The sequence below is a fragment of the Maniola hyperantus genome, chromosome 6 (genome assembly GCF_902806685.2).
Source record: "Maniola hyperantus chromosome 6, iAphHyp1.2, whole genome shotgun sequence".
NCBI lineage: Eukaryota > Metazoa > Arthropoda > Insecta > Lepidoptera > Nymphalidae > Maniola > Maniola hyperantus.
This window is the reverse complement of record NC_048541.1, coordinates 8,100,064-8,127,959: the sequence shown is the minus strand read 5'-3', so window position 1 is coordinate 8,127,959 and position 27,896 is coordinate 8,100,064. Positions and strand designations below refer to the sequence as shown.

At 37.6% G+C, this 27,896-nt stretch overlaps 1 protein-coding gene across 2 annotated transcripts; it reads right to left on the bottom strand.

The window, feature by feature from the left end:
• Positions 1-168: 168 nt before the first annotated feature.
• Positions 169-27,896, bottom strand: tho2 (THO complex subunit 2-like protein). 2 transcript variants are annotated; one of them, XM_069499400.1, is made up of 30 exons: positions 27,725-27,896; positions 27,031-27,196; positions 25,671-25,912; positions 25,450-25,583; positions 24,316-24,572; positions 23,930-24,079; positions 23,333-23,502; positions 22,030-22,195; positions 19,737-19,906; positions 18,384-18,582; positions 17,139-17,386; positions 16,671-16,788; positions 15,861-15,993; positions 15,204-15,367; positions 14,144-14,400; positions 13,727-13,886; positions 13,104-13,352; positions 12,800-13,020; positions 11,612-11,780; positions 10,730-10,843; positions 10,062-10,215; positions 9,727-9,811; positions 9,578-9,647; positions 8,943-9,012; positions 7,996-8,036; positions 6,234-6,332; positions 5,876-5,933; positions 3,737-3,806; positions 2,237-2,286; positions 169-239 (listed from the first exon to the last, which is right to left on the bottom strand). In XM_069499400.1, the coding sequence occupies exons 1-28, from the start codon at positions 27,790-27,792 to the stop codon at positions 3,793-3,795; spliced, it is 4,146 nt and encodes a 1,381-aa protein (XP_069355501.1). In that variant the 5' UTR covers positions 27,793-27,896; the 3' UTR covers positions 169-239; positions 2,237-2,286; positions 3,737-3,792. The 2 variants fall into 2 exon arrangements, with proteins under 2 accessions (XP_069355501.1, XP_069355502.1); XM_069499401.1 differs by having other exon boundaries at positions 10,062-10,200.

Below are 27,896 nucleotides of genomic sequence, written 5' to 3'. Positions count from 1 at the left end.
AATGTTTATGGTATGTGTCATTGAAGTAAACCCACTGGAGACCCAAATATACACTTAAAATTAAAATAAAACAACATCCTCATTTGAACATAATTAATGATTATTAGTTATCACAGTATTAAACAATTCATACTGTTTGTCACATCTCATCGAAACAAATGGATACTAATGCTAAGTTTTGTTTAGTTAAAAGGTAGTCTTCTCAAACTTATCTTCGAATTTTCGTCTCATTAGATCGTCTGGTATAGCAATATTAAGGAAATGAACCATTCGCCTGAAAACTCTACTAAGCGGCATTAGCTTTCAGGCTTTTATGACAACATTGGTAGGACACAATAATCAAGTTGTAACTAAAAATCTTGTTTGGATTTCACGTTAATCATTATTCTCAATTATACTTAATATACATTTACGGGACTTATAGTAGGTATTAGCAATAAGCAATCTAAAAATGTTAATTTCAGTTATAAAATATATAGTGAATTTTATAATTTAAATCGGTCATTTCAAAAGCCACATAAGTCACACAATTAGAATTTTTCAAAAATCAATAAAAACTGTCATTCACAAGAAAACTAATTTTGAAGGAATTTTTTGGGATGAATATATGTACATAAGTGTTTGAACTTTATACGATTGAAATGTCGAATAATCTATACAATTTTAAATAATGATAGTAAAAAAATCCTGAAAAACTGTTCTTGACTTAAGTTGTTTTAGCAAGAAACCAAATAAAATATCCAAAACGCATGATACTGTTGCCGCCATATTAATTCTGACTGTGACACATGGATTGAAATTGTAATGTATTTCACTAAGAAAACACCGTTGCTTACCAATCCGTGTGACGTCATGACACCCAAAAAGATGGCTGATAGCGTTTTCGGGGCGAAATTTGAAATGCAAAATTTAAGTCTATTGCATGATCGAATGAAATTTTTATAAATTTTTTGGTAGTTTATTATCACTTTTAAGATCAAATTAAGACACTTTTCAAAAAAGGGTAAAATACCCTAATATATGTTAATAGTTAATACTTATAGTTTTAACTAAATGAAACAAGTTTTTTCCTTCATCTTGTAGAGTTGTCAAATATATTATATTATGTTACCGGCAATCTGTATACCCTGGTATTGCATGGAATACCTAAGTATTCCATAGAATATACCTAAAACATTCAGGTAATTTATGAAATATTTTTTATTTCTTACACCAAGGCATTCTATACAATTCTCAAACAGCAATAGGAAATGTATGAAATTCTGGATGATTAATATCTCCAGGTATAAATATTCGTATACAAGTGCGATTATGTTTGTCTGTCTGTCATCTAGTAATGCATATAGGTCAAATGGTTGCCAGAACGAAATCTGAGACCCGACTCCACGCAGTCTTGTCTGTCTTACTCCTAGAGTGTAAGTGAAGTCAAAGCGAGTTTTCTGGCGTAGCCCATTTGAAAAACTTGATCTTCAATCAATCACTATCATCATCAACGCCATCATAATTGTTATCATGATCATAATCATGAAAAATAAAACAGATAAACTGAAAATCATGATGATGACCATGATGATCATGGTTATAGTGATCATTACCATGATGAACATCATGATCACCAATTCTCAGTTTAGCTGCGTGTTATTTATTATTTATTCCCTAATTCTACGGCATATTATTACATTTTATACATTTCCTAGGAGCATTTTGGAATTGTATACAAGTGCCTAGGAATTCGGTATTTGACAACTAGTCAAATCAGTAACTTTTTATCAAACGTCAAAACGTGCACAAGCGCGAGCTACTATGAGATATTGAAATGTGATGTCACAATAATTTGACGTGTTTTTTTAGTTTAATCGGTAATTTAAAAAGGTTATTACACTTAAAACTAACAAAGGGCGTGGATTATGTAATTTGGATGACCCTTTATTTATAATAATCACTGAGAAATAATTTTTTTTTGACACAGGCAAATACCCAATTCTATACAATGCCTACGAATTGTATGAAATGGTCAACGATAGAATGCATATTTTATACTTTGCCAAAACAAGCCCGGTATTTCATGGAATGACTAGGTATTGCATAGAATCAATGAATTATATCGACTTCCGGTAACTAGTAAGTCGTAGGTACCGGTTGCCAGTTCACTGTCGCTATACAAATCCACTTAAGTCACTTCGGAGACCTCGTTTTGTCAATTTAATATTTTGTTAAAGCTCATTAAAAAGGATATTGTTTTTCTCTTGTCTCTTCATGTGAACGATCTCTAAAAGGTGATTTCTCCTGTGTAAAATAAAAACATACAGTAGCCAGAAAGAAATATTGTAAATCGACCTTCAGAATGAGATTTCGGTTTTGTAGGGCCTTGTCTCTTTCACTCATACCTATGTGAGGTTTTGTCGGAACCAACGACAGACACACGCTATCTTTCTAAAGGTCGATGTACAATATTCCTGCCGGGTACTATACTATACAGTGCACATAATAATTAAGATTTACTAGCTACTCCATGAATGCATAAAACAACTGGTTATAACTTTGTCACATAAAATCATTGCTAACACCATTTTATGTACGCATGTAATAAGTACTGATGTATTATTACGTGATACTTGGTCTAATGAAAGTCGACTGAAAATGGCAGTAAACTAAATAAATATAAATAAAACATTTTTCTCAGTTGCTCGGAAACTGCTTCATTATTTAAAAAAATGGACGCACGCCAGCAATAGATGGTGCTGTCATGTAACATGTCATTGATATGCAGGATGAACAGTGTGGGTGATAACACTGAGCCCTGTGTTACGCCAGCATTGACGGCCTAAATTCAGAGCTGAAACCATCAAACAGAGACTTGGATGCTCGTCCATCAATAAAGCTGGCAACCAATACACAGCTTCACGGGTAGTCCCTACGATGGTAGTTTCGATAGATTAAGATGCACATGTCAAACCCTATCAAAGGCTTTTGCGATATCAAGGCCTGAACGCAAGAGTCTCTCCTTTGAGATAATATCAAGAAGATCACCAGCAGATCGGCCGTGGCGAAAATTGTATTGACGATCACTGATCAACTGATGCTCTTGAAGATACCCCAGCAGCTGCTGGGTGTTGATAATTTGCTCCATGACTTGAGAAGGGAGTTAATCGCGATAGGTCTGTAATTTATGGGATCAGAATAATTGCCTTTCTTCAGAATAGGGTGAACTAGGACAGTCTTCCACGAAGATGAACAGTGGAGGAGTAAGACTGCCCGAACAGACGCGTTAAGACCGGTATTGGCTTAGGAGCACATATTTTGAGGCACAACCGCAGGAATACCATCCGGCCTGTTGCTCTAATGTAAGCTTTTTCTTGAATTCATTAACTTTTTATTGTTTCCTCGCAAATGACGAGAAAAGTACTATACAAGTCTCGTCCGAAATGGCAATTTACAGCCTGGACTTTCGTCACTTTTAGAAGTACTCGGCTTGGCCTCGTCCTCCCAACGTTACTCGGCCGTAAATTGCTTTATTTCAGCCATTTCACAGTAATGTTTAAATTTGCTTAGGCCAGATAAATAACGCTCTCAACATTTAAATGATAAATAGATAATATTATTAGTAATGAAAGTGGACATGTCATTACATTATTAGGTCCTTTTCACACTATATAACATGTTATTTACCGTCAACCTTAAGAGTGTGGCTCTTTTAAAAATATCTAAAGCACAATCGAAAATGAAAATTACCTACCCTTTTGTGATATTTTTCATAGTGATGCTCCTCTTGAGAACCGTTTTGATGACCGCTCACTTTGCGACAACTGAAAAAATTAAATAAGGTTTTAACATAATACAAATTTTTAATTAAATGTGCTTTATCCTTGTTTGTTTCGCCTATAATGTTATCGGGCGTAGTATGAGCACTGGCCATCCAAGGCAGTGGCACATGATTGTGCGAATTAGCCTTGTGTAAAATTAGAAATGAGTGTAGCGTAATAACGCGGTTAGATAGGACGTTGATTCAGATGTCATTGTGAGGTGCTGAGAAGCATTACTAGAACTTCACGTGAACACGACAAAAAATATAGTAGCCAAAATATTTAAAAATTAATTGAAAATTTCAATTATTCTGTATTAAATTCAATTGTAGTGCAGAAAAATTCAAGATGGTGTCTTATATGAATTGCAAATATGCACGGAATTATGGAAAACGCAAATCAGAGGGAAACTCGCATCAAAGGTATTTAAGAAACACAAAAATTCTATTGCAAATCTAAGACTTACAGCGATCACGCACACATCCAATCTAAATACGATAAACTATCTACCACGTGGTGGACGTGGTATCTATAAGCTACCATACAAATAGTTCGTATAAACAAAAAGGAAAGTTTTTTCCACGGACCTCGGTCAGTGTGCCGAGTGGGAGTTCCACAAAATTATTCAAATGACTTCACTACTGCGTTAATCGAGCTAACCTCAAACGCATCGAGAATCGCGAGCAAGCGAGTGTGAGTTACCACCGAAGCTAACCAGCCCATACGCGTGTACTCACCGTGAATGGCGTTTATTATTTTTGTTAAGTTGGCGTCGTGATATAAACCAACCAAATTTAGAATGAAATTTCTATGAAGTGATTGTATGGAAGCAGCTGTCTATTAAAATTAAACTGGTTATATCTACTGTCTATGTTTATGTTTTGAAATCATCGTCTTTGTAGGTAAAACCGGTCAAGTGCGAGTCGGACTCGCACACGAAGGCTTTCGCACCATCGTACAAGATATTTTAATAATTTTTTGAGCAAAACTGTAAGTTAATGACAACAGCGGATCTATATGTGATTTAGAAAACTAATTAGGTATGTTTATGACACATTTTTAAAATTATTTTAGAGCCTAGAAAAGTAAATTAAAAGTAGTTTTGACTGCACAAGACTTTTTACTGTTCCCCTATAATATTAGTTTAATTAGTGCCATGGTCCACAAAAGTTAATTGAAAATCATCATCATCATCATCATCAATCCATAGCCGACCCATACTGAGTACGGTTCTTCTCGCAGAATGCAAATCTGACAAGTACGGGTTTTCCTTTCACCGTTAAAGCAAGGGATATAATATTATTATATTTCTTAAAACGCAAATATAACTCCGAAAAGTAGAGTTGCTGCGCGGGATTAACCCCGACCCACCAACTAGGAGGACCATAATCTTCACCCCAAGCTATCACCGCTTAATGAAAATAAATGTCTTTATTATTAGTTCTCACCCTACTCTCACTGCAAAAATCTATGTGACAACTTATCGATCGCGTTAGCGTCGTGGTTACTCGATTTTACTTCGCAAGTTGTCCAATTTGAAACTCACACTCACCTCATGCTTAAATCGACCAATCACGTGCGCTCACGTTGTCACTTTCGAATGCGAGTCGGTAAACATTAGTCGGTCCCGAGGACGTAAAAAACTTGCATTCACTATTTATGTTTCTCCTACTTGGCACTAGATGGCGCTGTTTCAATTATATACAAATCGTAGTTAACTTTTACGCGATCGAATAGGTAGGAAATCTCCCACTAGGCACACAGATGAGTGCATGTTCGGTCTTACGGCAGCATCGAAAAAAAATATGAAAAAACTGCGCAAAGTACTAACGTAGGTGGCCCAACGCCCGCCGGGCGTACAGCGACAACCGACACTTCAAACGTCCACGGATCATTTATCGTCGTTGGAAGGCTGTTTTTTTTTTTTACTTTGCCGTAGCTTTGGAAATCGGCTTTTTAAAAGGATTTTTTATTGATGTCAGAGATTTAAAATTTTATCCAGCAATAAATGCCAGGAATTTTTCAGTTCGTGGCTGAACTCTACATTTATTCTTATTGAGTATACGGCATACCTTTTTGCTCTTCACGGCGTCTTTTTTGTTCCAATAAAATAGATTCTTCAGCTCGATCCTTGGTAAAAAATAAATTAAGTGTATTTATTATAGACAATTACAGACTAAAATATTTGAAATAAATAACAGGTTAAAATTAGTTTACTAAAACGACTAAACTACTTAAACCTGGCAATTAAATTTAAAAATTGTTCACTGATTCAAAGTATAAAGATCTAAAAACGGAGGGTGAAATTTTTCATATTAAATATACATGCAAAGTTTTGACAAAAATTGCAGATAGTTGCTATAAAACATGTTAAAATTCATATTCGCGTTAGCTCTAAATGCAATAGGTAGTAATGTTTTGTAAACTCACCCGTTTGCGATTCATCTTACGTTCTTTCCTTTCGTCACCCCTCAGTTTAGCCTTTCTCTTTTCTTTTTCAGGGGAACGCTCCTCTATTTCTTTATTACCCTGCTCATGCAGAAATTACACATTAATATAGAGCCTTGAAAACAAATGTAAACCTTTATACCTTATAATGAAGATGTTGATTATAAAAAGATGGAAGTCATAAATCTGAGTCAAAAAGCACATTTAATTAAGACAAAACTTGTATTTCATTTTAGTAATGCTTGGGTTCTCATCATTTCCATGGGATTTCCTTACTCGGGTTTCTTGAAGTTTCTCTGGATTGTTGTTGAAATGTTGAGTGACTATTTTATCCTCTGTAATGATATCCTGTGGAGTTTCTTGGTTAATTTTGCTTTTTCGTTTAATTCTTGTTTCTTCGTGATATGAGCCGCCCAAATATAATATGAGGTGTGGATCTTCTTGATGACTTAAATTTCTCGATTACTTATGAGTTTTTCCTTTGTGATATCTTGTTGAGTGACTTAGTGTATTCTGGCGTAACTTTACCGTGTGCAGTGCAGTTTCTTGATTGCTTGTCATTTTATTCTTCGTAAATGTCTGTGTGTCAGCTTGGAGGACTTGAACGGTAGATTTTAAAACAATAGGCGATTTGAATGCTAGGGTTGCCATGAACTAATTTATTATAAGTAAGCATATTGACAGTATTTTTACGAGGCCTTCATAAAATTCCAAACATGGAATATATTTTATCAATCTTCAATCACGGTTCCTCTTCGAATGTTCATGTATTTCCGAAATAGCACGACGACAAATGCTTACAAACTTGGTAAGGCGGCGTCTTCTGTATCATCCCCTTCCGTAGATTTCGTCTTCATCCCATTCTAAGTAGCTTTCATCCTCCGTCTAGTTTGCCTTAATACAATGGTCAATTTGACTCAGTTTGGTTTGTGAAATTAAATAAAACCTTACCGGTGCTCGACTGGACTGGGCTGACTGAACTTACACGATTTTCAAGTCCTTTTTTAGGTTTGTATTAGATTTCTTTGATTTATTAATAGTTATGCGAGATTTGTTTTAGTTGTTCCAATGTTGGGGCTGGTAACTGGTTCTCAGGATAATGGTTTTTCTTTAAATAGATTCTTTTGTTGCAATTTACATTAGTACACCATTAGTGAAAATAACACTATTAATTTTCCTTATTTTACTTTATTGCATTATTTCTTCCAGGTATAAACATATTGACTATAGAAAACTTCATTTTCTTCTCCATCAACATATTTCTTATTCTTTCCTTTATAAATAGATTCACTGATTGCAACAAAACATATAATATCTTCTCCTATGACAATAATTATCTTTTCTTCTTTTATAAAGATTTACATCAATAGCAACAAACAATATGCTAACACATACATGCAGGACGAAACAATATAGAATGCAACATTTATCTCACTAAAAGAGCCCAAAGGTTATTCTTCCGAGATTTTCATTTCCAATTCAGTATTGAGATCTTGATCATTTCATTAGTGATATTTCATATTTTAATTTAAAAAGTTCATAGTGGTTATTTGTTTATTTTGAGATTGATTTTTTACACATTTTTTAGCACTGTTTGGTAAGTCTTACAGTCTCAGTCCGAATTTGTAGGCACTAGATATGTTTAGATCGATCGGTTAGTGGTTTAGCGGCGGCGGCGGCGTCCAGTCCTGCGTCAGTCCGGCGCGAGCGCGAGGCGACTGCGGCTTATTATAATGATACTCACCTTGCCATTGCCGCTGCTTTCTACTTTACGACGTTTCACATCTGCAACACAATACACTACCTAACCATCATTTATGTCAGCAACATATTATTACGTTTCTAGGTTTGTTTAGTAATACCAGTACTCTATAATGCTAATAGCCATATTTGCCAGCTAACTTTCATCATATTATGCAGTAGCTGATGCCCGCGGCGCGTCGATTTAGGTTTTAAAAATCCTGTGGGAACTTTTGATTTTCCAGGACAAAAAATAGCCTATCCGTAGCAGCCTAGCAGCCTATCTCCGGGGCCGGGATGCAAGCTGTACCAAATTTCAAAAAAACATTTAAACGCCATTCCTTACGGCATTAGGGTTGAGGAGTTGGTTCCTCGAGTTCAACAATGAAGTCTTTACTTGGTTGATACCTCCAATATCAATTTATAATCGACAATTTCAAATCCCATCAGTTGTGGTGGTCAGCAGGTCCCCTGCAGCATCAGGGTTGAGTTGGAATCCAAATTTTTTATGGGACAGTGTCGTAAAGTTTCTCTATCGATTAAAAAAATACGCAAATCCGTCCAGAAATCTCGGAGATTTCGGTGTATATAGGTCCATACCCGGGATGCAAGCTATTTCTACACTATGTCGAAATCGGAAAAACGGATGAACTTTTATAAATTCAATGGCAACACTTTGATTTTCCAGGATAAAAGGCTATAATATCTATACCTGTCAATATCAGTTAAACGGATGGACTGTGAAAAGCTAGCAGAGAGACAGGATCACTTTGCATTTTTGATATTAGTATGAATTATTTCATGAACCATAATTTTACAAAACCAAAAGAAACAATATACTTTATTAATATCACACCTTAATACCAAATCATAACGAATGTATAAACTAATCAGAATAATAAATTTACGACAACTGTAAAAAGTGTAAAAACTTGTAGTGTTATTTCTTACCACGATCTATTTCATCGGACGGGTGACGGTGGTCGTGGGGCGGTGAAACTGTCTCCAAGTAACGCTCCTCCTTAAAATATCACAACACAATCATAATTTTGAAATTTTTTTTCGTGTAACCGTTGCGTACATACGAACGAAGTGAATTTTTTTGGTTTATTGTATATTATTTAATAGCACGCTAGTTACTGGTGGACAATTTTAAAACGTTGGCAAGCTTCCTTTTTTAGGGTTCAAGGCAGCGCGCTGCCTTGCTGCAGCTGCGCGCACGATGATGGCACGTAAGACCAGCTTAGATGACGTCATATCCGTCAATTCCGTCATAATTACTACCTTCACTAGAGATTTTATAAAATCGCCTCCATGCGGTAAATTCCCTCGGGAATTATAAATAGGATTAGTTTTAATTTTAGTAGAATTAGTTGTTAAGTTAAGTTTAAGCTAGTAATAAGTAAGTACTAACATAGGTTAAGGAATTGTTTCTGTACTAACACACAATTATGGGTGTACTTATGCCTGCAATAAAAGTTTATTTATTTATTTTTATTAAAAGTCTTACCTACACGAATAAAGAAATTTCACTTCAAAAATTGTCCCTACTATCGAAACAAATTTAATTTTTAATATACACTTACTCTGTGTGATCTTTCTCTTGGCGACCTGTCTTTATTTCTTATCTCCTCTTTAACTCTCTCTTTTAATGCCCTGAAATTGAACTCAACTATATTTAATTATCAATTAAGATGCAAATGGAAAAATATGAAAGAAAATAAACAATACGTACGATCTAGATTCACGTTTAGACTCTTTGTCGCGATCAGATTCATCTCGACGTCTTTCACTCGTACGCAACTCTCTCTTCTCTATATCTATGAAGAGACACAAGAGAAACATTCAAGCTGTGGTATAAACAGTTTTCAAAGGCTTCCAAAAGTCGCAAAATTTTGCATTTGGAGCGTTTTACACTTCAAACCCGTTTCTCCATACAAAGATATTACGCCTATTATTTGTTTATCTAACAGCATTCGCTCACGCTCGACTTGGAGCGACCATGGAGAGTACTCTTATATTTAATTATAAAATATATATAACATTTATTTTTACATAAAATTTAATTACCAGAGCTATGTGTGGGATGCGGCGGCGATGTGGATTCCCCTCGCTCGCGCTTGGGCTCAACCCGCGGCGCTGCACTGGGCCCCGCGCCGGCCGCGCCCACCGCCGCGCCCGCTGCTGCGGCCTTGGGCGGAGTCCCCACCTGCAAGTTGACGATCTCGCCGTCGAGACATAGCGTTGATAGTTGCCTGACACTCGTGACGGGCGACGGCACATGCTATTTATAACCCGTCGGAACATCTGTGCTCCTGTGCCACAGATATTATAATAATGCAATTTACATAGTATACTAGAGTAATATGAGATTGACGATGTGTTGTTGGAGCAAGTTGATTATCGCCATTGGTGCTGATATGAACTAAATGTTAGATGAGACATATTATTCTGTCAACAAAAGGTCCACAGTGTCAGTTTTATTCCCGGTACGCTCGGTGGCACTTCGAATCGGCACAAAAATAACTGTCATTTTGTATGGCACGCCATCGCCATATCTAGCATAATATGTAAATATTATATTTGTCATGTGGCGACACGGCATGACGAGTTGAGCCAATAGAAAAATTGAATTTTTCAAATGAATTTTTTTAATTTAATTGATTGGAAAAAAATAGTACCGTTTAACCACAGAGACGCACAAAATATGATATATCATAACGTTAGCAAGTACACACCTGATGAAAATCGCTCTCCTTCATCATGTGCGGCACTTTGTTCCGCAACTGGCCACTGTAGCCGGTCGCGAGCACGTACAGATCTTGCCGATGCAACTTTTCCTCTTCTTTCACCTACAGACGAGTAACGAACAATCCTAATTACAATGTCATCTATACAAACATCTATATCCACTATCCACGGCGACGAAGCGCGGGCATCATCTAGTAGTATATAATTTATTCCATACTAATATTATAAATGCCAAAGTGTGTCTGTCCGGTCTGTCTGCTAGCTTTTTAGCATAGCCTATCTGTTTAATCGTTTTTGACAACAGTTGGTACAGAGATAGCTTTAATCTACGGCCTTGGATCCTACTTTCTGTAGCGAAAAATCAAATTTCCCATAGGGACTTTTAAAAATCCTAAATCCACGCAGATGAAGTCACGCTGGCATCATCTAGTAAAATATACCAAGCGACAGAAAGCAAATTTTACTATATTACAACGTACGATTCAATAGCAAACCTGCTGGCAAGTCATGATGCAGCCTAAGACGGAGCGCGCTTTGCCTAACTTGCTTGACTTTGTAGAGGACTTGGGGTAGTACTCGTAAGTCTTATTGAATAAAAAATCTTTCCATTTTATTTATTGTGACACTAGCTGATGCCTGCGACTTCGTCCGCGTGGATTTAGGGCTTTAAAAATCCTGTGGTAACTCTTTGATTTTCCGGGACAAAATTAGCCTATGTCATTCCGCAGGTATACCCATTACCCATATGCCCATTACCCATACTCCGTTGCGACGTGATTGAAGGACAATCAAACACACTTTCACATTTGTAATATGGGTAGTGATAAGGCATAGTCGCGATTTTTAGTTCTGAACTTGATCTAATTTACCTTTTCCACTTTCCGCTCAATGATCTGCGCCAGCTTGGCGAGCACGGGGAAGTGCGGCAGCACGCGGATCAGCACGATGAGCGCGTTGCGGATCTGCACGTAGTCACCCGAGTCCAGGCACACCACCATCGCCTTGGTGATCTTGTAGTGCCACTTGTGGCACACGTGTCTGCGCCACATTACACGCATGTTAGAGTACCCGGTAGGAAATTTTGTACATCTACCTTTAGAAAGAGATAGCGGAGCGTTGTCTCTGTCGGTGAGACTGATAAAACGTCACATAGGTACGAGTGACAACGCAGAGACAACGCTTCACAAAGCCGAAATCTCATTCTAAAGGTCGATGTACAATATTTCTTGCGGCTACTGTATGTTACAGTACAGAGTCGAATACTAAAGTTCTTCGGTCATGTCTCCCGGCGTGAGAGTGACTCCATTGAGCGTCTTGTGGTGCAGGGCAAGGGGGAGGGTACCAGAGGGCGAGGAAGGTCACCTACACGATGGACCGACCAAATTAAGTCCGTTGTGGGCGGTCCCGTGCACGAATGTACCAGACTATCGGCCAGCAGGGAGAAGTGGCAAATGCTCGTGAGGCATATAACATTTGCCCCCAAAAACGTCACTTCGTGATGACCACGACCACTCTGCCATAGTGTCACGACGAAAGAAGAGAGACTGTATGTTAATGCATACATTTTGAGATCTCACTCGCCATTTTAGCTCTGTCTTCTCGTGTCAACTGTTATGTCAAAAGTACGATTTTAGTCCTAATTTGAACACATGCTAAGCTAAAATGGCAAATGAGATTTCAAAATGTACGCACTATATGAGTTATTACTCAATACTGAGAGAAAAAACATAGCTTTATTTGTTATGCAAGGCTGCAAAGTTGTTATTTATACCAAGCAAATACCAAGCAAGCAACGGATTCTAAGGCACAAGACGCAAATAATTTGCAAGCCGTGTAAGCACTGTAAGGATGAAACACATTTCTGAAACTGTTTTTAATAGAGAGAAAACGTTAGGTACATTATAGTTACAATTAGCATCACATTCCGACTATTTCACGCTAGCGGTAAAATTCCACGCAGATTTCGAACGATAAAGAGAGTCTGATGAACTCTAAGCTAGTGAGATGACAAATTAAATGATTCATGAAGTAAGTAATGAGGTAATAATAATATTTACCGGTAGTTCTCGTATCCGACATGGTCGTTGGCCTCGGTGAACTGATTGGACACGCGGTACTTGGTGACGAAGCCCGGGTAGTGCGCGCACTCGGCGTGGAAGGCGGCACGGTCGGCGTGCCAGCGCATGGCGGTCCGCAGCACGCGGCACAGGAACTGTCCGTAGCGCGCCGCCTCGCCCTCCGTGCACGACATCACCGAGTACGCAATGTCGCAGAACAGCTGCAACGGGACACGTGTGACTACTAGAGATGGGCCATATCACAGGTAATGCTCATCTCTAGTGAATACGGCACGGCACTCACCCTGTCGTAGCACAGCAGCGTGGAGAAGTTGGGCGTCTTGAGCGCGTGCACGGTGTGCACGAACTCGGCGCAGTAGAGCGCATCGGGCGCCGTGAACACGCAGCGCGGGAACAGGCACAGCTGCATGAGGCGCGTCACGGTCTCGTTCTTGGCGGACTTGGCGGCGCGCGCGGGGAACCAGCCGCCGCACTCCCGCTGCAGGCGCGCACGCACGCGCGACACGTGCTCCTCTTGACGACGACGTTCCTCCTGCAGTTGCATCACTACTTCAAACGGGTAACCCTCTACTGAGACGGGTCTCCACTCACAACGATTGGCAGACTTCACACACACTTCACCAACTCTCAGGCATGCAGGTTTCCTCGCGATGTTTTTCTTCACAGTTAAAGCAAGTGACTTACGAACAAATGCATTGAAAACATGTTCCAAATAACGGTATAGCGAAGATAATCCGCGACGGGTTGATGTCAATCGGAGTATTAGGCGGGGGGACGCCCCGCTCACCCGCACGTCACCCGCGCTCGCCCGCACCGGGCTAGCGCGGGGGCTGTGCCCCTCGCCGATCTCAAACCTGTCGCGTACTATACTTAATTTATAGAGAAAATAGACTAATATTACATTACCTGTAGTTTGTCAACAAGCGTGTTAAAACGCTCTTGTTCTTTCTTTCCTTTTGACCCTTGAGAAGTATCTTTGGCTGCATTTGCTGCGGCAGTTTTGAGGCGGTCCACTTCTCTTTCATAACTTTCTACTGGAACTCTGAGGTCGTACATAGATAAAGACCTAAAAGGTAATGATTAAATAAATTTAAATATTTAATATATACACAACCGTAATAACTAGATGATTTCTGTATATTAACTCAGTGCCTCCAGAAAAATAGAACAACTCAAATTGGACACTTTTTCACCCTTCACTCAGAAGCAAAAAACATAACTGAAATCGTGATTTTGTTTTTTTTAAACTTATGATTTTTAACTGCGAAATAAGAATTATATTTTTCAATTAAGTAGTTAAGAATATAATCAATCATAACTCACCAAAACGTAACATAAAATTCTGGAGAAATATCTTCCCACACCCTAGAAGGCAGAAGGGGCGTTACTGAAATGACAATCGGCTCTAACGCCTCCTTTGACGCAATGTTATATCTTTCAATACTCTTCTCTAAAGATTCACTTTTACTATCAGAGCCTTTTCGCAAAGCTTCCGCTTTCCCCGCGATTTTCTGGGCCAACACTGGCCGATGCAAAAAGAACGCCACGTCAGCGTCCACGTGATAGTCACGAAGTAATTCCTGCAAGAGAATTTCTTATTAGGTCGAATGAATCTCTCAGTACTGATATTATGTGAATGATTTCATCAGCACGCGTCAACCGCATTAGGAGTGACAGAGAAATACGGCTGAAGTCAGCAGTAGCCGCATTATCATTAATGCGATTATATCTTGAGAACTCAAAAGTCTTCTTTCAGGCAAAATACGAAGAAAGATTTTTTATTCAAATAAACTATAACAAGTACTTTTGTACCGCAACGGCCCCTTAAAACTCTCACGCAGGCATGGGTCACGAAACTGAAAATGCTCAACTCCGTGGTTCCTTTTGACGAGCCGGTCAGTTAAAATATTGTCCACCACCTTACAAAAAAATTGCTTATACAAAATACTACGGCCTTCAAAAACTATCAGTCAAAAAGCTATGATATTAAACATACTATATCGCAGCTGGGTTTACCTGCACCATCGCGCCGGCAGCTTGGCAGCGTAAACTTCATGCGCGTGCGAGAAAGGTGCCCAGCTGCACCAACGCATCCTGGCCTTGGTCCGCGAGGCGAGCCACCACCTGATGCGACCCTGGCTGCTCTCCTGCACTGAGGGTGTCTTCTGCGTTATGTAGCTCCTGTATAACAGCTGAGTTTACCTGCAGCGCCGGCAGCCTAGCCGTATACACCTCAGGTGCATGCATGCGAGGAGGCGAGGAAGGTGCCCAGTTGCATGGTCTGCGAGGCAACCCACCACCTTCAGGTACGCTCCTGGCGGCTCCATTGTACTGAGGGTATCTTCTGCGTAGTATATTGCCCCAATATCACAGCTAGATTTACCTGCAGTGCCGGCAGCCTGGCCGCGTACTCCTCAGGTGCATGCGAGGAGGCGAGGAAGGTGCCCAGTTGCACGAGTGCGTCCTGGCACTGGTCTGCGAGGCGACCCACCACCTTCAGCTGCGATCCTGGCGGCTCCCCTGTACTAGGGGCGTCTTCTGCGTATTCTAAACAATTTTATAAACCCTTGATAGAATAATAAACTTTCACATTTGAACTTGAAATACTTTGATTTATAAATTGACCAATGAAATTTAGAAATTAGTAACTAGTTTTTTTAATCCTACAGAAATACTTTACTATATCGAGACGCACAAATCTATATATATATATATATATATATATATATATATATATATATGAAAGGAAAAGTTGACTGACTAATCTATCAAAACATAGCTCCAACTACTGGACTGATCGGGCTGAAATTTGGCATGCAGATTGCAGATAGCTATTATGACAGAGACATCCGCTAAGAGAGGATTTTTGAAAATTCAACTCCTAAGGGGGTAAAATAGGAGTTTGAAATTCGTGTATTCCACCAGACGAAGTCACGGGAATAACCTAGTAATTAATAAAAAAACTTCTAGGATTATCCATAAAGTAAAGAGTAGAAAATTCACAAAATATGTAAAATTTACCTTTCTAAACAAAATTTACCTTTCCAAACACAACAATGTCGTTGCTGTGCGGACAATATACAAAGCGCAATATCCAAATTATTTCCAACAATTGCTTCTTTTAATCTCGCTGATGATCGTCTTGTATTGCGAACTTGGGAGAAGTAGCCCGCCTAAAAATTAAAAAGTAAAAAATAGTTGTTTTCGCTACAAGTACGGCATGTTGAAACTTAGGCTGAGATCTATAGAGCGCACTTTGACTTTGCTCAGACAGATTGAGTTAAAACAAGACAGATTTATGTTAGGGATATAGCTCTGTCTCGTTTTAACTCTGTCTTAAGTCTAAGCTAAGTCAAAGTGCGCTCTATAGATCTCACCCTTATAGTCGAGACGCCAATTTTAATATGTAACACGGAGAGTGTAATTGTCAATGCGCTCGTGTATCATACGTCAACGTTTTACAATCTCTGTGAGTATAAACAAAAATGGATATGTTAAACCTATACATCAGGTAACTACGTGAAAATAAGTTGTTTATATGTCATGTAGTTAGTAACTTTTACTATCCTATATATTGTATTAACTAATTGCTACTATAAAACAGCTCGTTAGATAGCGGCTCCGAAACAGCGGTTTCGTGTGGCGGCCATTATATTCCCACACTAGTGTAAATATGAATATTCCCGCAAGGCTTGCTAGGCTAATAACTGTGCAGTAATATTTTTATTGCCCAAAGGTAGTATAAGACTACTTTATAGTTTTTATGGTGGCGAAGTAAGAGCCACTTTTCGACTCCGTATTATAAAACATTTACAACATTTTATGTATAAAATATGAGATCAATATTTACCTCTCCTTTGAGCAACTCTCCCCCGGCCATAGCGTCCAGTTGTTCCGGCGTCATTTCCTCAGCGGCTTCTATGCCCGCCATTTTTTGTACTATTTCTTTTAAAATTAGCAAATCGTGACTGTAAATGGAAAGAAAATTGACGTGATTTCTTTTTAATTAACAGTTTTTTAACTGCAAAAAATAGCTAATAGTTAAAATATAAAATAGTTCGTTTGTAGGAGTGGAGCGTTCAGGAAAAGCAATAGAACACCATGTCAGATATTAGTATTAAATCAAGGGTTATATCAACTTTTCAATTATAACAATTCACCAACATCGCTTACCACTGAGAACCTATTATCTATTTTTTTATTTAACGACCAACAGAATCATACAAAAAAAATTTACATTATTCAAATCTTTTTTAGCTGAAAGTTTACATACCACATATAAATAAGACGGTGACGGTGGTTAGGAATATTAACTTACCTTTGCTGCGCTTTAAGCCTATTCGCAACAAACTGCAGTAGCGCAGTAAGTTCTATATTGTGCTTCTTGAACGCGGCGGCGGAGAACGCAGCGAGCGCTTGCAGCGCGGGCGGGTGCGCCGCGCCGGCCGTGCCGCGCCGCGACGCCAGCGCCTCCACGAGGCAGTAGCCCAGCACATCCAGTGACAGTGAAGTCAGATATTTTAGAGATTCCACTACTGGCCCTATCAGATTGTCATATGATTGAATCTACAACAAAAATAATTTGACAATATCCTTATGCATTTTTGTATTAAATGTAAAACATTCAGGTAACATTACAACGTGCCGCGCGGAGTCAGCGCGGCTGCAACGCTGCGGCCGTGCTGCTTTTTAAATCCATGTAATTTCGATTGATGAACGCGGTAGCAGCGCGGGTGTAGCCACGCGTTTTTATTTATATAGGTTTACAAAGCAGCGCGGCTAGCGCTGCGGCAAATCTGAAGGCACCTAGCTAATCACTACATTATATATGAAAGTCCATGGCCACACTGAGTTCGAGCTTGTTTGGGCTAATCTCAGAAACGACCGTTTCGGTCTTCTGTCTATTTCATACGGTTTTCGCATAGAAAGAGGAATTATCTAAGGTTATAGGCTATTTATGAAGTATGAACATTTTGCGAAAATAAGCTACCGGTATGATGAGAATTTTTAATTCTTAAGTCGCAAAAGATAGTCCCATCTGAGAGCTTCCGTGGCGTGTGTTGCGCAAGTGGTACCCGTGCGAATCCGGGACGGGTCCCTAGTCTATCTATATAAAAGGAAAAGCTGACTGACTGACTGATCTATCAACATACAGCTTAAACTACTGGATCGGGCTGAAATTTGGCATGCAGATAGCTATTATGACGTAGACATGCGCTAAGAAAGGATGAAAATTCAACCCTTGGGGCAAAATGTATTTGAAATCTGTGTATAGTCCACGCGGACGAAGTCACGGGCATAAGCTAGTATAAATATACAATCGTGACAGACTGAGAATGTACTTGTCACTATTTTAAGATGATTATTGATTATGAATTCCTATGGAAACATAGATTTCCCCAGGAGTTTAATTAATTGTTGGAATGTATTTTGAATGTATGGAAATTGCACAAACGATTAACTACTAGACAAAACGTGATTGGCTGGAACCCACAGCCGTAAAGCCTGTCAAAAAAAAACGAAACGTAATTGAGCCCCAATCCCCAACTAAAAGAAATCTCACCTGCAAAAGCATGTAGTCAAAAAGGAACGCAGGCGCGGCGTGCGACAGCTTGCCAATAAGACGGCCCTGGGGCTTGATGTTCTCCTTAGAGACACGTTTCATAATGTGCTTAATGCGCTGCAACGCGTTTCCTCTCACACGCATCAGCAACGGTATCCGTTCGCCGGACTCGTTTTTCCAGCGAGCATAAAGACAATATCTGAATAAAAGCGCAAATTAATCTTATATCCATACCTAATATTATAAAATGCTAAAGTCTGTCTGTAGAAAGAAACGTAGTAACGTTTTAAATGCTCATCCGTTCAAGCGATTTTGATGTTGGATACAGAGATAGCTTGCATCCCGGGGAAGGACAGGCTATACTGCTGGTAAAAAACCTTAATCTACACGTATACGAAGTTTCGGGCATCATTTACTTGGTACAGTACGCGGCAGAAAATATTGTACATCGACCTTTAGAAAGAGATAGCGGTTTCGTAGAGCGTTGTCTGTCTTTTGCTATACAAAGCCTAAATATCATTCTAAGGGTCGATCTACAATTTTTCTTGCCGGCTACTATACAGAGATTGCTTGTATTCTAAAGTGGACATAGACTACTTATTATCCTGGTAAATCAGAGTTCCCATGAGATTTTTAAAAACTGAAATCCACACGGACGAAGTCACAGGCATTATTTAGTATAGTCCATACAAATACTAGTATAATAAGTGCGAAAGTCTATCTTTCTGTCTGCTATCTTTTCACCCATTTAACCCATTTGGACAGGTACAGAGATAGCTTGCATCCCGGGGACGGACATAGGCTACTTTTTATACTGAAGAATTAAGTGTTCCCACAGGATTTTTATAGGCCTATCTGTTAAACGAAAAAGTTTTACGAAATTTGGTACAGAGATAGCTTGAATCCCGGGGACGAATACAGGTTACTTTATATCCCGGAAAAATCGATTTTTTTAATCCTGTGGGAAAGAGTTCCCACAGGATTAAAAAAAAATGACGAGGGCGATGTCGCGGGCATCATATAATAATAGAATGTTTTTTATTCATGTAAACTTTTTACAAGTGTTTATGAATAGTCAGGTAGTTTTAATTTACCACTTACCAATAAAAAAAGAACACACTAAATAAATTCAGTAAACTAAGTTAAATCAAAATTCTGTTGAATGGAACTTTAAGATACAACTTTGCCTGAATTCCTAAAAGGCTAGTGTGAAATTGAAATACAAAATACAAGTTCTATGATAGAACACTTTTAGGAACACACTTTTAGGAATATAAGATAGAACTTCTATCTAATATTGATTTCGTCAACATATAAACGCATAATATAATAAGAGTCAATTTAAATACTCACCTGCATTGGTAGGGATATAACTTGAGCAATGTATAAACTTCCTCTGCCATGCAACAGTTGCCCTCCATCAAAGTAAGAGCTGGCAGAATAGCAGTGTCTAACACTGTTAGCGCTTCATAATACAGTGGGTCTCCGTCCAATGAGCGTGCTGTTCTTAGAATACGAATTATCTAAAACAAATAAATCAAGAATAATGCAACACCATAATTGTGGCAAACCATTTTAATTTATGCAATTACAAATTTTGGAATTGTAAAAATAAATCCACTTTTCCAACTAGATCTTTCTTACAAAATCTTTTTATTATTTTATCATTGATAACTACCAATTTTTATTGTATAATCAATGACATTCTAATAAGCAAGGACACATCGTGGCATACAACACAAGAGCCAAAACATGGCACACGTTTCTAAATTCACCCTATTTAGCTTCAACTGCTCCATTCATACATTCCCGCTAACATTCAAGTCCTGTAAACTAACCTCAGTGATTAAGCCGCAATGTAAATCGATTAAGCACTCGAAGCTGAATAAGGTGATTTTAGAAGCAAACTTGAACAAAAAATGGAATGGAGTAGTGTAGCACTATTAATTTTTGTTATATCTTTGAGAGATTTTTCGTTTTTGTAAATATGAAACTATTATACTATATCTATACTATATAACTATTGTACTATATCTGCTCGTGCTGATTCACTGACTGACTGACTGACTGACTGACTCATTTGATCACCTCTTCTGTAAAATTTTGTATGTTTTTTTTAAACCGATGGTTTCGTATAGAGGACAAAAAATAATTCGGAGGAAAAATATGGATAGAGCTGATGATTGAGGATTTCGGTGAGGAGCACGGCCAGGGTATTGAAGATAGGTGGGGGGTGCTCGAACCAATGTCACTCAGAACTTCATCCAATGACTGAGCTGAAAAATAAAACCAAAATGGCGGATTCAAGATGGCGGCCATACAAATTTCATGGTGTCTATCTCGGAGAATATAAAAGATACAAGAATGCTTCTTTTTCGAAAGATGATCAGGACCCGAAAGTCTACTTGGTGAACAGAAAAAAATTCATGATGGTGGTTTTTTTTTAATATAAAATATAATATTATGGCGAATATTGAAGAGACTAAAAGTTGGGAACTATGCAAGACTTGGATACGGTTTCTTTTCAAAATTAGTTTTTATAGAATTCTCATTCTGACAAATGATGAGAGCTGATGATTGAGGATTTTGGAGACGGGTGAGAAGCACGGCCAGGGTATTGAAGATAGGTGGGGGGTGCTTTCAGAACCTCATTCAATTGACAGGGAGCTGAAAAAAACTCCAAAATGGCGGATTCAATATGGCGGCCATAAAATTTTCGCCGGTGTCTATCTCGAAGATTATAAAAGATGGAAGAGTGGTTTCTTGGCAAAAAATGATCAGGACCCGAAATTCAACTTGATCACACCTGGTGGAAGGTGATGATACAGTCTACGATAGTAGCGGGCTAACTTGTAGGGGTGGGGTAAAATCCACACCCGTTATAGATGTTTCTATATGGCATCGTACCGGAAAGTTAAATCGCTTGGCGGTAGAGTGGTTAGTAGCCACGGCCAAAGGCCTCCCACCAGCCGACCTAAACCAATTAAGAAAATCTCAATCGGCCCAGCCGGGAATCGAACACGGGACCCTCGTCATACAAATCCACCGCGCTACCACTGCGCACCGGAGGTCGTCAAAAGATAATAAAATAAATGTGATACAATAATGGCCAATAGATTTTACATTGAACAAAAAAAAGCTACTCCACAGTTTTGTTTTTCCGACATTCGTGACGCGCCCTTCCATCTCTCTTTCAGATGTGCGTGAGAGTAAGGAATGGGAACATTGTAAATAATTTTAGATATTTCTAGTGGTTTCAATGGTTTTACTAAGTATTTTACACTTTTTCGCATGTTATCTTACGTAAATAAAATTAACTTACCGGTGGTAAGTCACACCGTCTCTTTTCTGCGTCGTTAACGTATTATTTCGGCACTTTTTGATCGCGCATTTAGGCATCTTGTCAACATGCGACTAATGAAGAAAGTGTGCTTACACCGAGTATAAGCACACTTACTTGGTCCCTTGTTATGCGCGCCAGTGCGATGTCCTTGCTTATTAGAATGTCATTGTGTATAATGTACCACATTGAACAATTATAGCACTGCTTTTAGGTCTTGTAGAGTCAATTAACTTTTAGTATCGAGATATATCAAGATACAACAAAATAAGCAGCAATATCATCTATAGGTACTATGTATCTCACCTTATACATTAAAATTGCATCATGGTGAAGAGATGGACCAAGGAGTACAAGAGCTGGAATAACTGTTTCCTTCATGCTTTCAAATGTCTTGCAAGCTTTCGGTGCAAGGGGCGATTTGAGTGGAGGTGTAGGCTTCCCTATTATTTTGGGAGCAATGCGACAGTTCCTAAAAAATATAGAATTTACTAGAAATAGAACTATATCCACATTTTGGAGTACCAAGGAATTACTACTACTACTGTACTGTACTCATCATCATCATGGTCAACCCATCCACGGCTCACTGCAGAGCTGGGTCTCCTCTCAGAGTGAGAAGGGTTTGGCCACAGTCTACCACGCTGCTGGCCAAGTGCGGATTAGCCGACTTCACACACCTTTGAGAACATTATGGAGAACTCTCAGGCATGCAGTTTTCCTCACGATGTTTTCCTTCACCGTTAAAGCAAATGATATTTAATTACTTAGAACGCACATAACTCCCGAACCCCCGATCTCCGATTAGGAAGCGGACGTCCGAACCACTCAGCTATCACAGCTTCACTACTGTACTATTTTATAAATATTGTGGCTCATTCTTTTGTACACAATCTCTTAACTCAACTAGAATGACAGGTCTAAATGTATTACTATCTCTTCTATAACGCTCCCTGTGGAAAAGATAACACTAGATTTAGACCTTTCAATTTAGTTTAGTTTAAGAGAGTACAACAAAATTATCCACAATGTGATTTTATAGGTTTTAATGTGGTTGGCCCGTTTACACATTTAGTCAGCGCTGTTTGGTTGTGTAGTAAAAAATCAGTTGAGTAGAATCATATACAGCTGCAATGAAATTTCACTTTGCCATACAGAAGCTGGTATACTTAAACACATTTTCACAAATGTAATTATGCCATTTACAAAAATCATTATTGTTAGTTACACAAATCGTGAACACAGTAAAATTAAAAGTATAAAAGTGGTGTTATCTTTTTCCTTGTATTGTTATATCGTGAGAAGGTAACACTTCTTTTAAACCTGCCAATACAGTATATTGACATAATTTGAGAAGTACTAAATCCTAGCAAAAAATCACGTTGATCTGTTGCTCCGTTGCGGCGTGATTGAAAGACAAACCAACAATCAAACACATTTTCGTATTTATAATATGGATAGTGATAGCGCACATAACTTCGTAAAGTTACAGGGTGCATGCCTGGGGTCGAATCCCCAGCCAGATTGGAGATGTCTTAACTACTTTGCTAGCAACGCTTGTATTGTATACAGCCTGTCGTAATCTCTCTACTCCCTGTAAATATCTTACTTTCTGTAAAGTGGCTCCACTAATGCGTGCAGCATGCTGCATAGAGCCACCGCTGGTCTCGGTGGGACACTTGTGATTGGCAAGCGAGCAGACAGTGCTGCAAATTCCTTCCATGCTGTCACTTTTAATAGCGCTTCACCTAGCACTAGCTTTTGATTACTCCAATACTCCTAAGGAAAATAAGATTATTGAGTTAGATTATAAACTGAGTCTGAAAACAAATTAACTCAAACTGTAGTCCTTTAATGATCACAAATACTGTAGCCAAGTAACACTGTCTGCTAAGAAAAATTCTAAGCTCTATTTTTCATATATTGAATTTTAATATAAATAATAATAATCGGAAAATATGTTTTTTTTTGTCTAGGAATCATAGTGATATTTTTACTTGATTTGGTATAGCATTTTGGATGACGGGCGCCGCCCTTGTGTTATCTCTTTACTAGCTTTTCACGGCCCATCCGTTAAACTGATTTTGATGAAAGGTACAAAATTATCTTACATCTCAGGGATATTTTTTGGACCATAAAATCAAAGAGATCCCACGGGATTTAAAAAACGCAAATCAAAGTGGACGAAGTTTCAACTTTATTTTACCTGTGGATCAGCTTTCTCCTCAATGAATTCTGCAGGCGCATTACTTTGAGGGCCTTTGGTAGAGACGATATTAATCTTACGTATGAAGTCTTGAACTGCCTTGTGTTCTTTTTCTGCCTCTCTAGCCATGATTGTATCATCTGGACGTAACTATGGAAATTATTTTATAAGTAAACAGGTGCTAGTTTTATACAAATATCAAACTAGTTTAAAAATAGTACTATTCTTATCTCTAGGGAAGAAGTCTTAACTCACAACTAAGTTTAAATCTGCCAAGTTAATTTAGAGATCAGAGTCGAACTGAATAAGCACAATTAGCATTTTATTTGTAAGTAAGACACAACACATTTTTTGTAAATTTTTATTACACACAAACATTTACATACCCAAGGATAAATGTCATCAAGTGATATAACTTGGTACTGCAAAAGTAAAGCTATGATTGTCATTAAAGCTGGCGGTTCTTTATAACTTTCTAAAACTTCCATGTTACCAAGTTTAAAACCTAACACTTCACTTATTACTTGTGGATCAGCCATGTAATTCTTTATAAGTGAAATAAATAATTTATCCAAATGTGGGCGAGCTTCAAACGACTCCAAGATAATGTCTAGGACTCTGTTTGGGTCCAAGTTGAAGCAACCTGTAATAAAATATTGCAAAATCATGTGAAAATATGACAAAATGATCTCTTTTCCCCACCAACTTAGCATTTAAAATCTGATGGAAGAAGGCACAACAATAGTCCATCTGATATGCTTTAAACTGTTAAGCCATTGAAGCATCATTAAGTCTACTAACTAGGAATTACAAATTTTTAACCGACTTCAAAAAAAGGAGGAGGTTCTCAATTCGTCGGAATCTTTTTGTTCTTTTTTTAAATTTTTTTTTTATTTTTTATGTATGTTCCCCGATTACTCAAAAACGCCTGGACCGATTTTGAAAATTCTTTTTTTGTTTGAAAGGGTATACTTCAAAGTTGGTCCCATTTCAATTTGGTGAAGATCTGATGAACATCTTCGAAGATAGATACTGGAACTCCTCAATGGATAAGAGTAAATTGCTCGCGATCAGTGTAATAGCTTAGTAAACAGTAGATTTTTAACCAGTCATAGCATAATTCCATGGGGCCACTAAAAATTGTGAAATAAAAATTTTTTACAAAAAAAATAAAAACCGACTTCGTTACATAAACACTAAAAATTGAAAAATAATTTAATTTATTACCGAATATATTATATATACAAGAGTTAATATAGTTCCATAATAATATTTTTTGGGGTCGGTGCCAATGAGGTGCCATTGTGGAGTCCCATAAAAATATGAAGTCTAGACGATTCGCGCAGCTAAAGCTAATTGGCACCGGCACCAAAAAGTATTATTATGGAACTATAATAACTCTTGTATACATAATATTATATTCGGTAATAAATTAAATTATTTTTCAATTTTTAGTGTTTATGTAACGAAGTCGGTTTTTATTTTTTTTGTAAAAATTTTATTCTTAAAATGTATGTTACCTATGAGAGATTGAATAATTTCTAGAAGTGTTTTCCATTCTGTGTTTTCCGATATTTCTTGATTCAACTCTACTATAAGCTTAGAATAACCTTCACTTTCTTCCCTAAATAAATTAAATTTACGTTGTTTGTAACTGAAAAATCACAATAATTGATTATTTAAAAAATGTAATAAATAATTTATTGTTCTTATAAAACAAAATGAGCTTCATATTACTTACTATAGTTTGGTTTTGATTTTAATAAACTTTGTGTAGAAATTTTTATTTTTCAGAGTACCAACATCTTGTAGTGTGTCAATCTCTAGGCGTTCCTTCAATAACTTGTCAGATATAAATGATTCTAGTTCTCGAACTAGGTAACAAAAGTTACTTCTCTCTTCACTTTGCACATCTAGAGATGTTTCTGCATCTAACACACACACAACATCTAGTAGTATAGAAGGTATGTCTGAATGTAAAACCTAAAAAGTAGAAAACAAACCAAATATTGAGCCATCTGCCGAAAGTTGTATACTATTTTTCCAACAGATAGATCTCTCAGAGAAGGTACCATTGAAGAACAAATGATTGATGTGTGTGTGGGCAATGGGAAAATGATGGGGGATGATGATGATGGAGGGGAGAATACAAAAATACAATTTCTGTACCTTATAACGTTATATAGATAGTTCAATAGCCTAAGTAAAAATAGACAGATAGAAATATTTTTATTCCAAAAGACCATTTGATTCCAAGGTGTGCCCATTTCCATATTGTGTGTCACCTTGTCCCCTGTCTTTCCTACTGAAATGCAAATTTGTCAAGACAAGGGTCTAGTTGTGTTAGTGCTAGAGTATGAAGTCCGTACAAAAGACCTATGTCCAGCAGTGGACGTCTAAAAGTTGATAATGATGATGAGAGTACAGAAATTGTTAATGTTAGCATCAACTAGATAATCTCAAGATTAAATTGCAATGCTAGCAAATTGATTGGCTAACTTACTGACTGATAAATAGATCAACTGATATGGACTCATTTGTTAGAGGAGACCCCAATGGTGTCAAGCTCTTTAAATGGGCAATGCTCACTGAAATGGACATAATAAGTGCTCTGGAAAACATGTGCCATACAAAATGAGTTCCTAAAAGTGCCCCACGAAGTGTACCGGGAATTAAAATTGAGACTGTGTTAAAGGGTCTTCATGTTGATAAAATATGTCTTGTTACTAACATTTATTGTTCCAAATATGCTCACATAATGCTCACTGCTACTATCAGTGCCAAAATGGCAAATCATGTTGCTCCAAAAACAGGTTGGCTATCACAAGTCGAGCATATATTCAGTGGTCAGTGACTATGCCATAAGATCTCTCTATCGTCCGCTTCATCTACTCTACCACAACACCATTGTTTTGCTATATAATGTTGCTAGCATGCTTCACTTTCTACCTGATTTGGCAAACTACTCGACCAATATAAATATTAAATCAAACCTGACTGTCCATTGACATCTTTCAACAGTAACAATTTTGCTAGATTTATTAGTAATGATGCTTAAAATTTTCTGTTGACATTTACTGTTAGTGAAAATGTTTACTTACTATTATTTCTCTAAGAACAGATATAACTGAATCTTTTTTGAGAAGTCCTCGAAGGCCACAAAGTAGCAAGTCATATATAATTTGAGATAACCCTGATAGCTTATCAGATTTGGAAAATAAAGGACTCTTTGCTTCATCTTTAATAAACTGTTGGACTGATTTTAAGCTGAAATAAACATTTATATTTAATTTAAAGTTTTCATTATCAATGTGGCTAATTCCTTTGTACACAATCTCTAAATTAAACTAAAATGGCACGTCTAAATCTATTGCTATCCCCTTCATAATGTTGCTCGCGGAAAAGGATAGCACTAGATTTAGACCTGTTAATTTAGTTTAGCTCAGAGACAGTGTACAAGAGAATCGGCCCCATTGTTTACTAAATAGAAACATATTTTGTTCAATTATGATTAATTAAATTATGAAACTAAAGATTCAGAAGAGATATTACAATACAAGCAAGTATTTCAAAACCAACAATATGTAGTTGCACGGTTAGTATTCAACAACTTTTAATTCTATTAAAACCTTTATATATAGCGTAGTTTAAATATTTGACTTTCAACACATGCTAAATAATCGTGTAAATACTGCAATACAATATGTTCGAAATCACTTCTAAATCTAAAGGTTACATGGAAACAAACGTGGTAAAAAGCAAAAATTACATAGTACTTAACATAATAATACTTACAATTGATCTCGACCCAGTTTTTCCCAGGCTTTACAATAGTCCGATACGAATTTCGTAAAGGTACCCATATTGATGACTGGGTTTCTTTATAATTTTCACAATAATATCACGCATAACATAGTAAACTTACGCCGCGGCCATTTCAATTTTCATATTTTCATTCATAGTCATA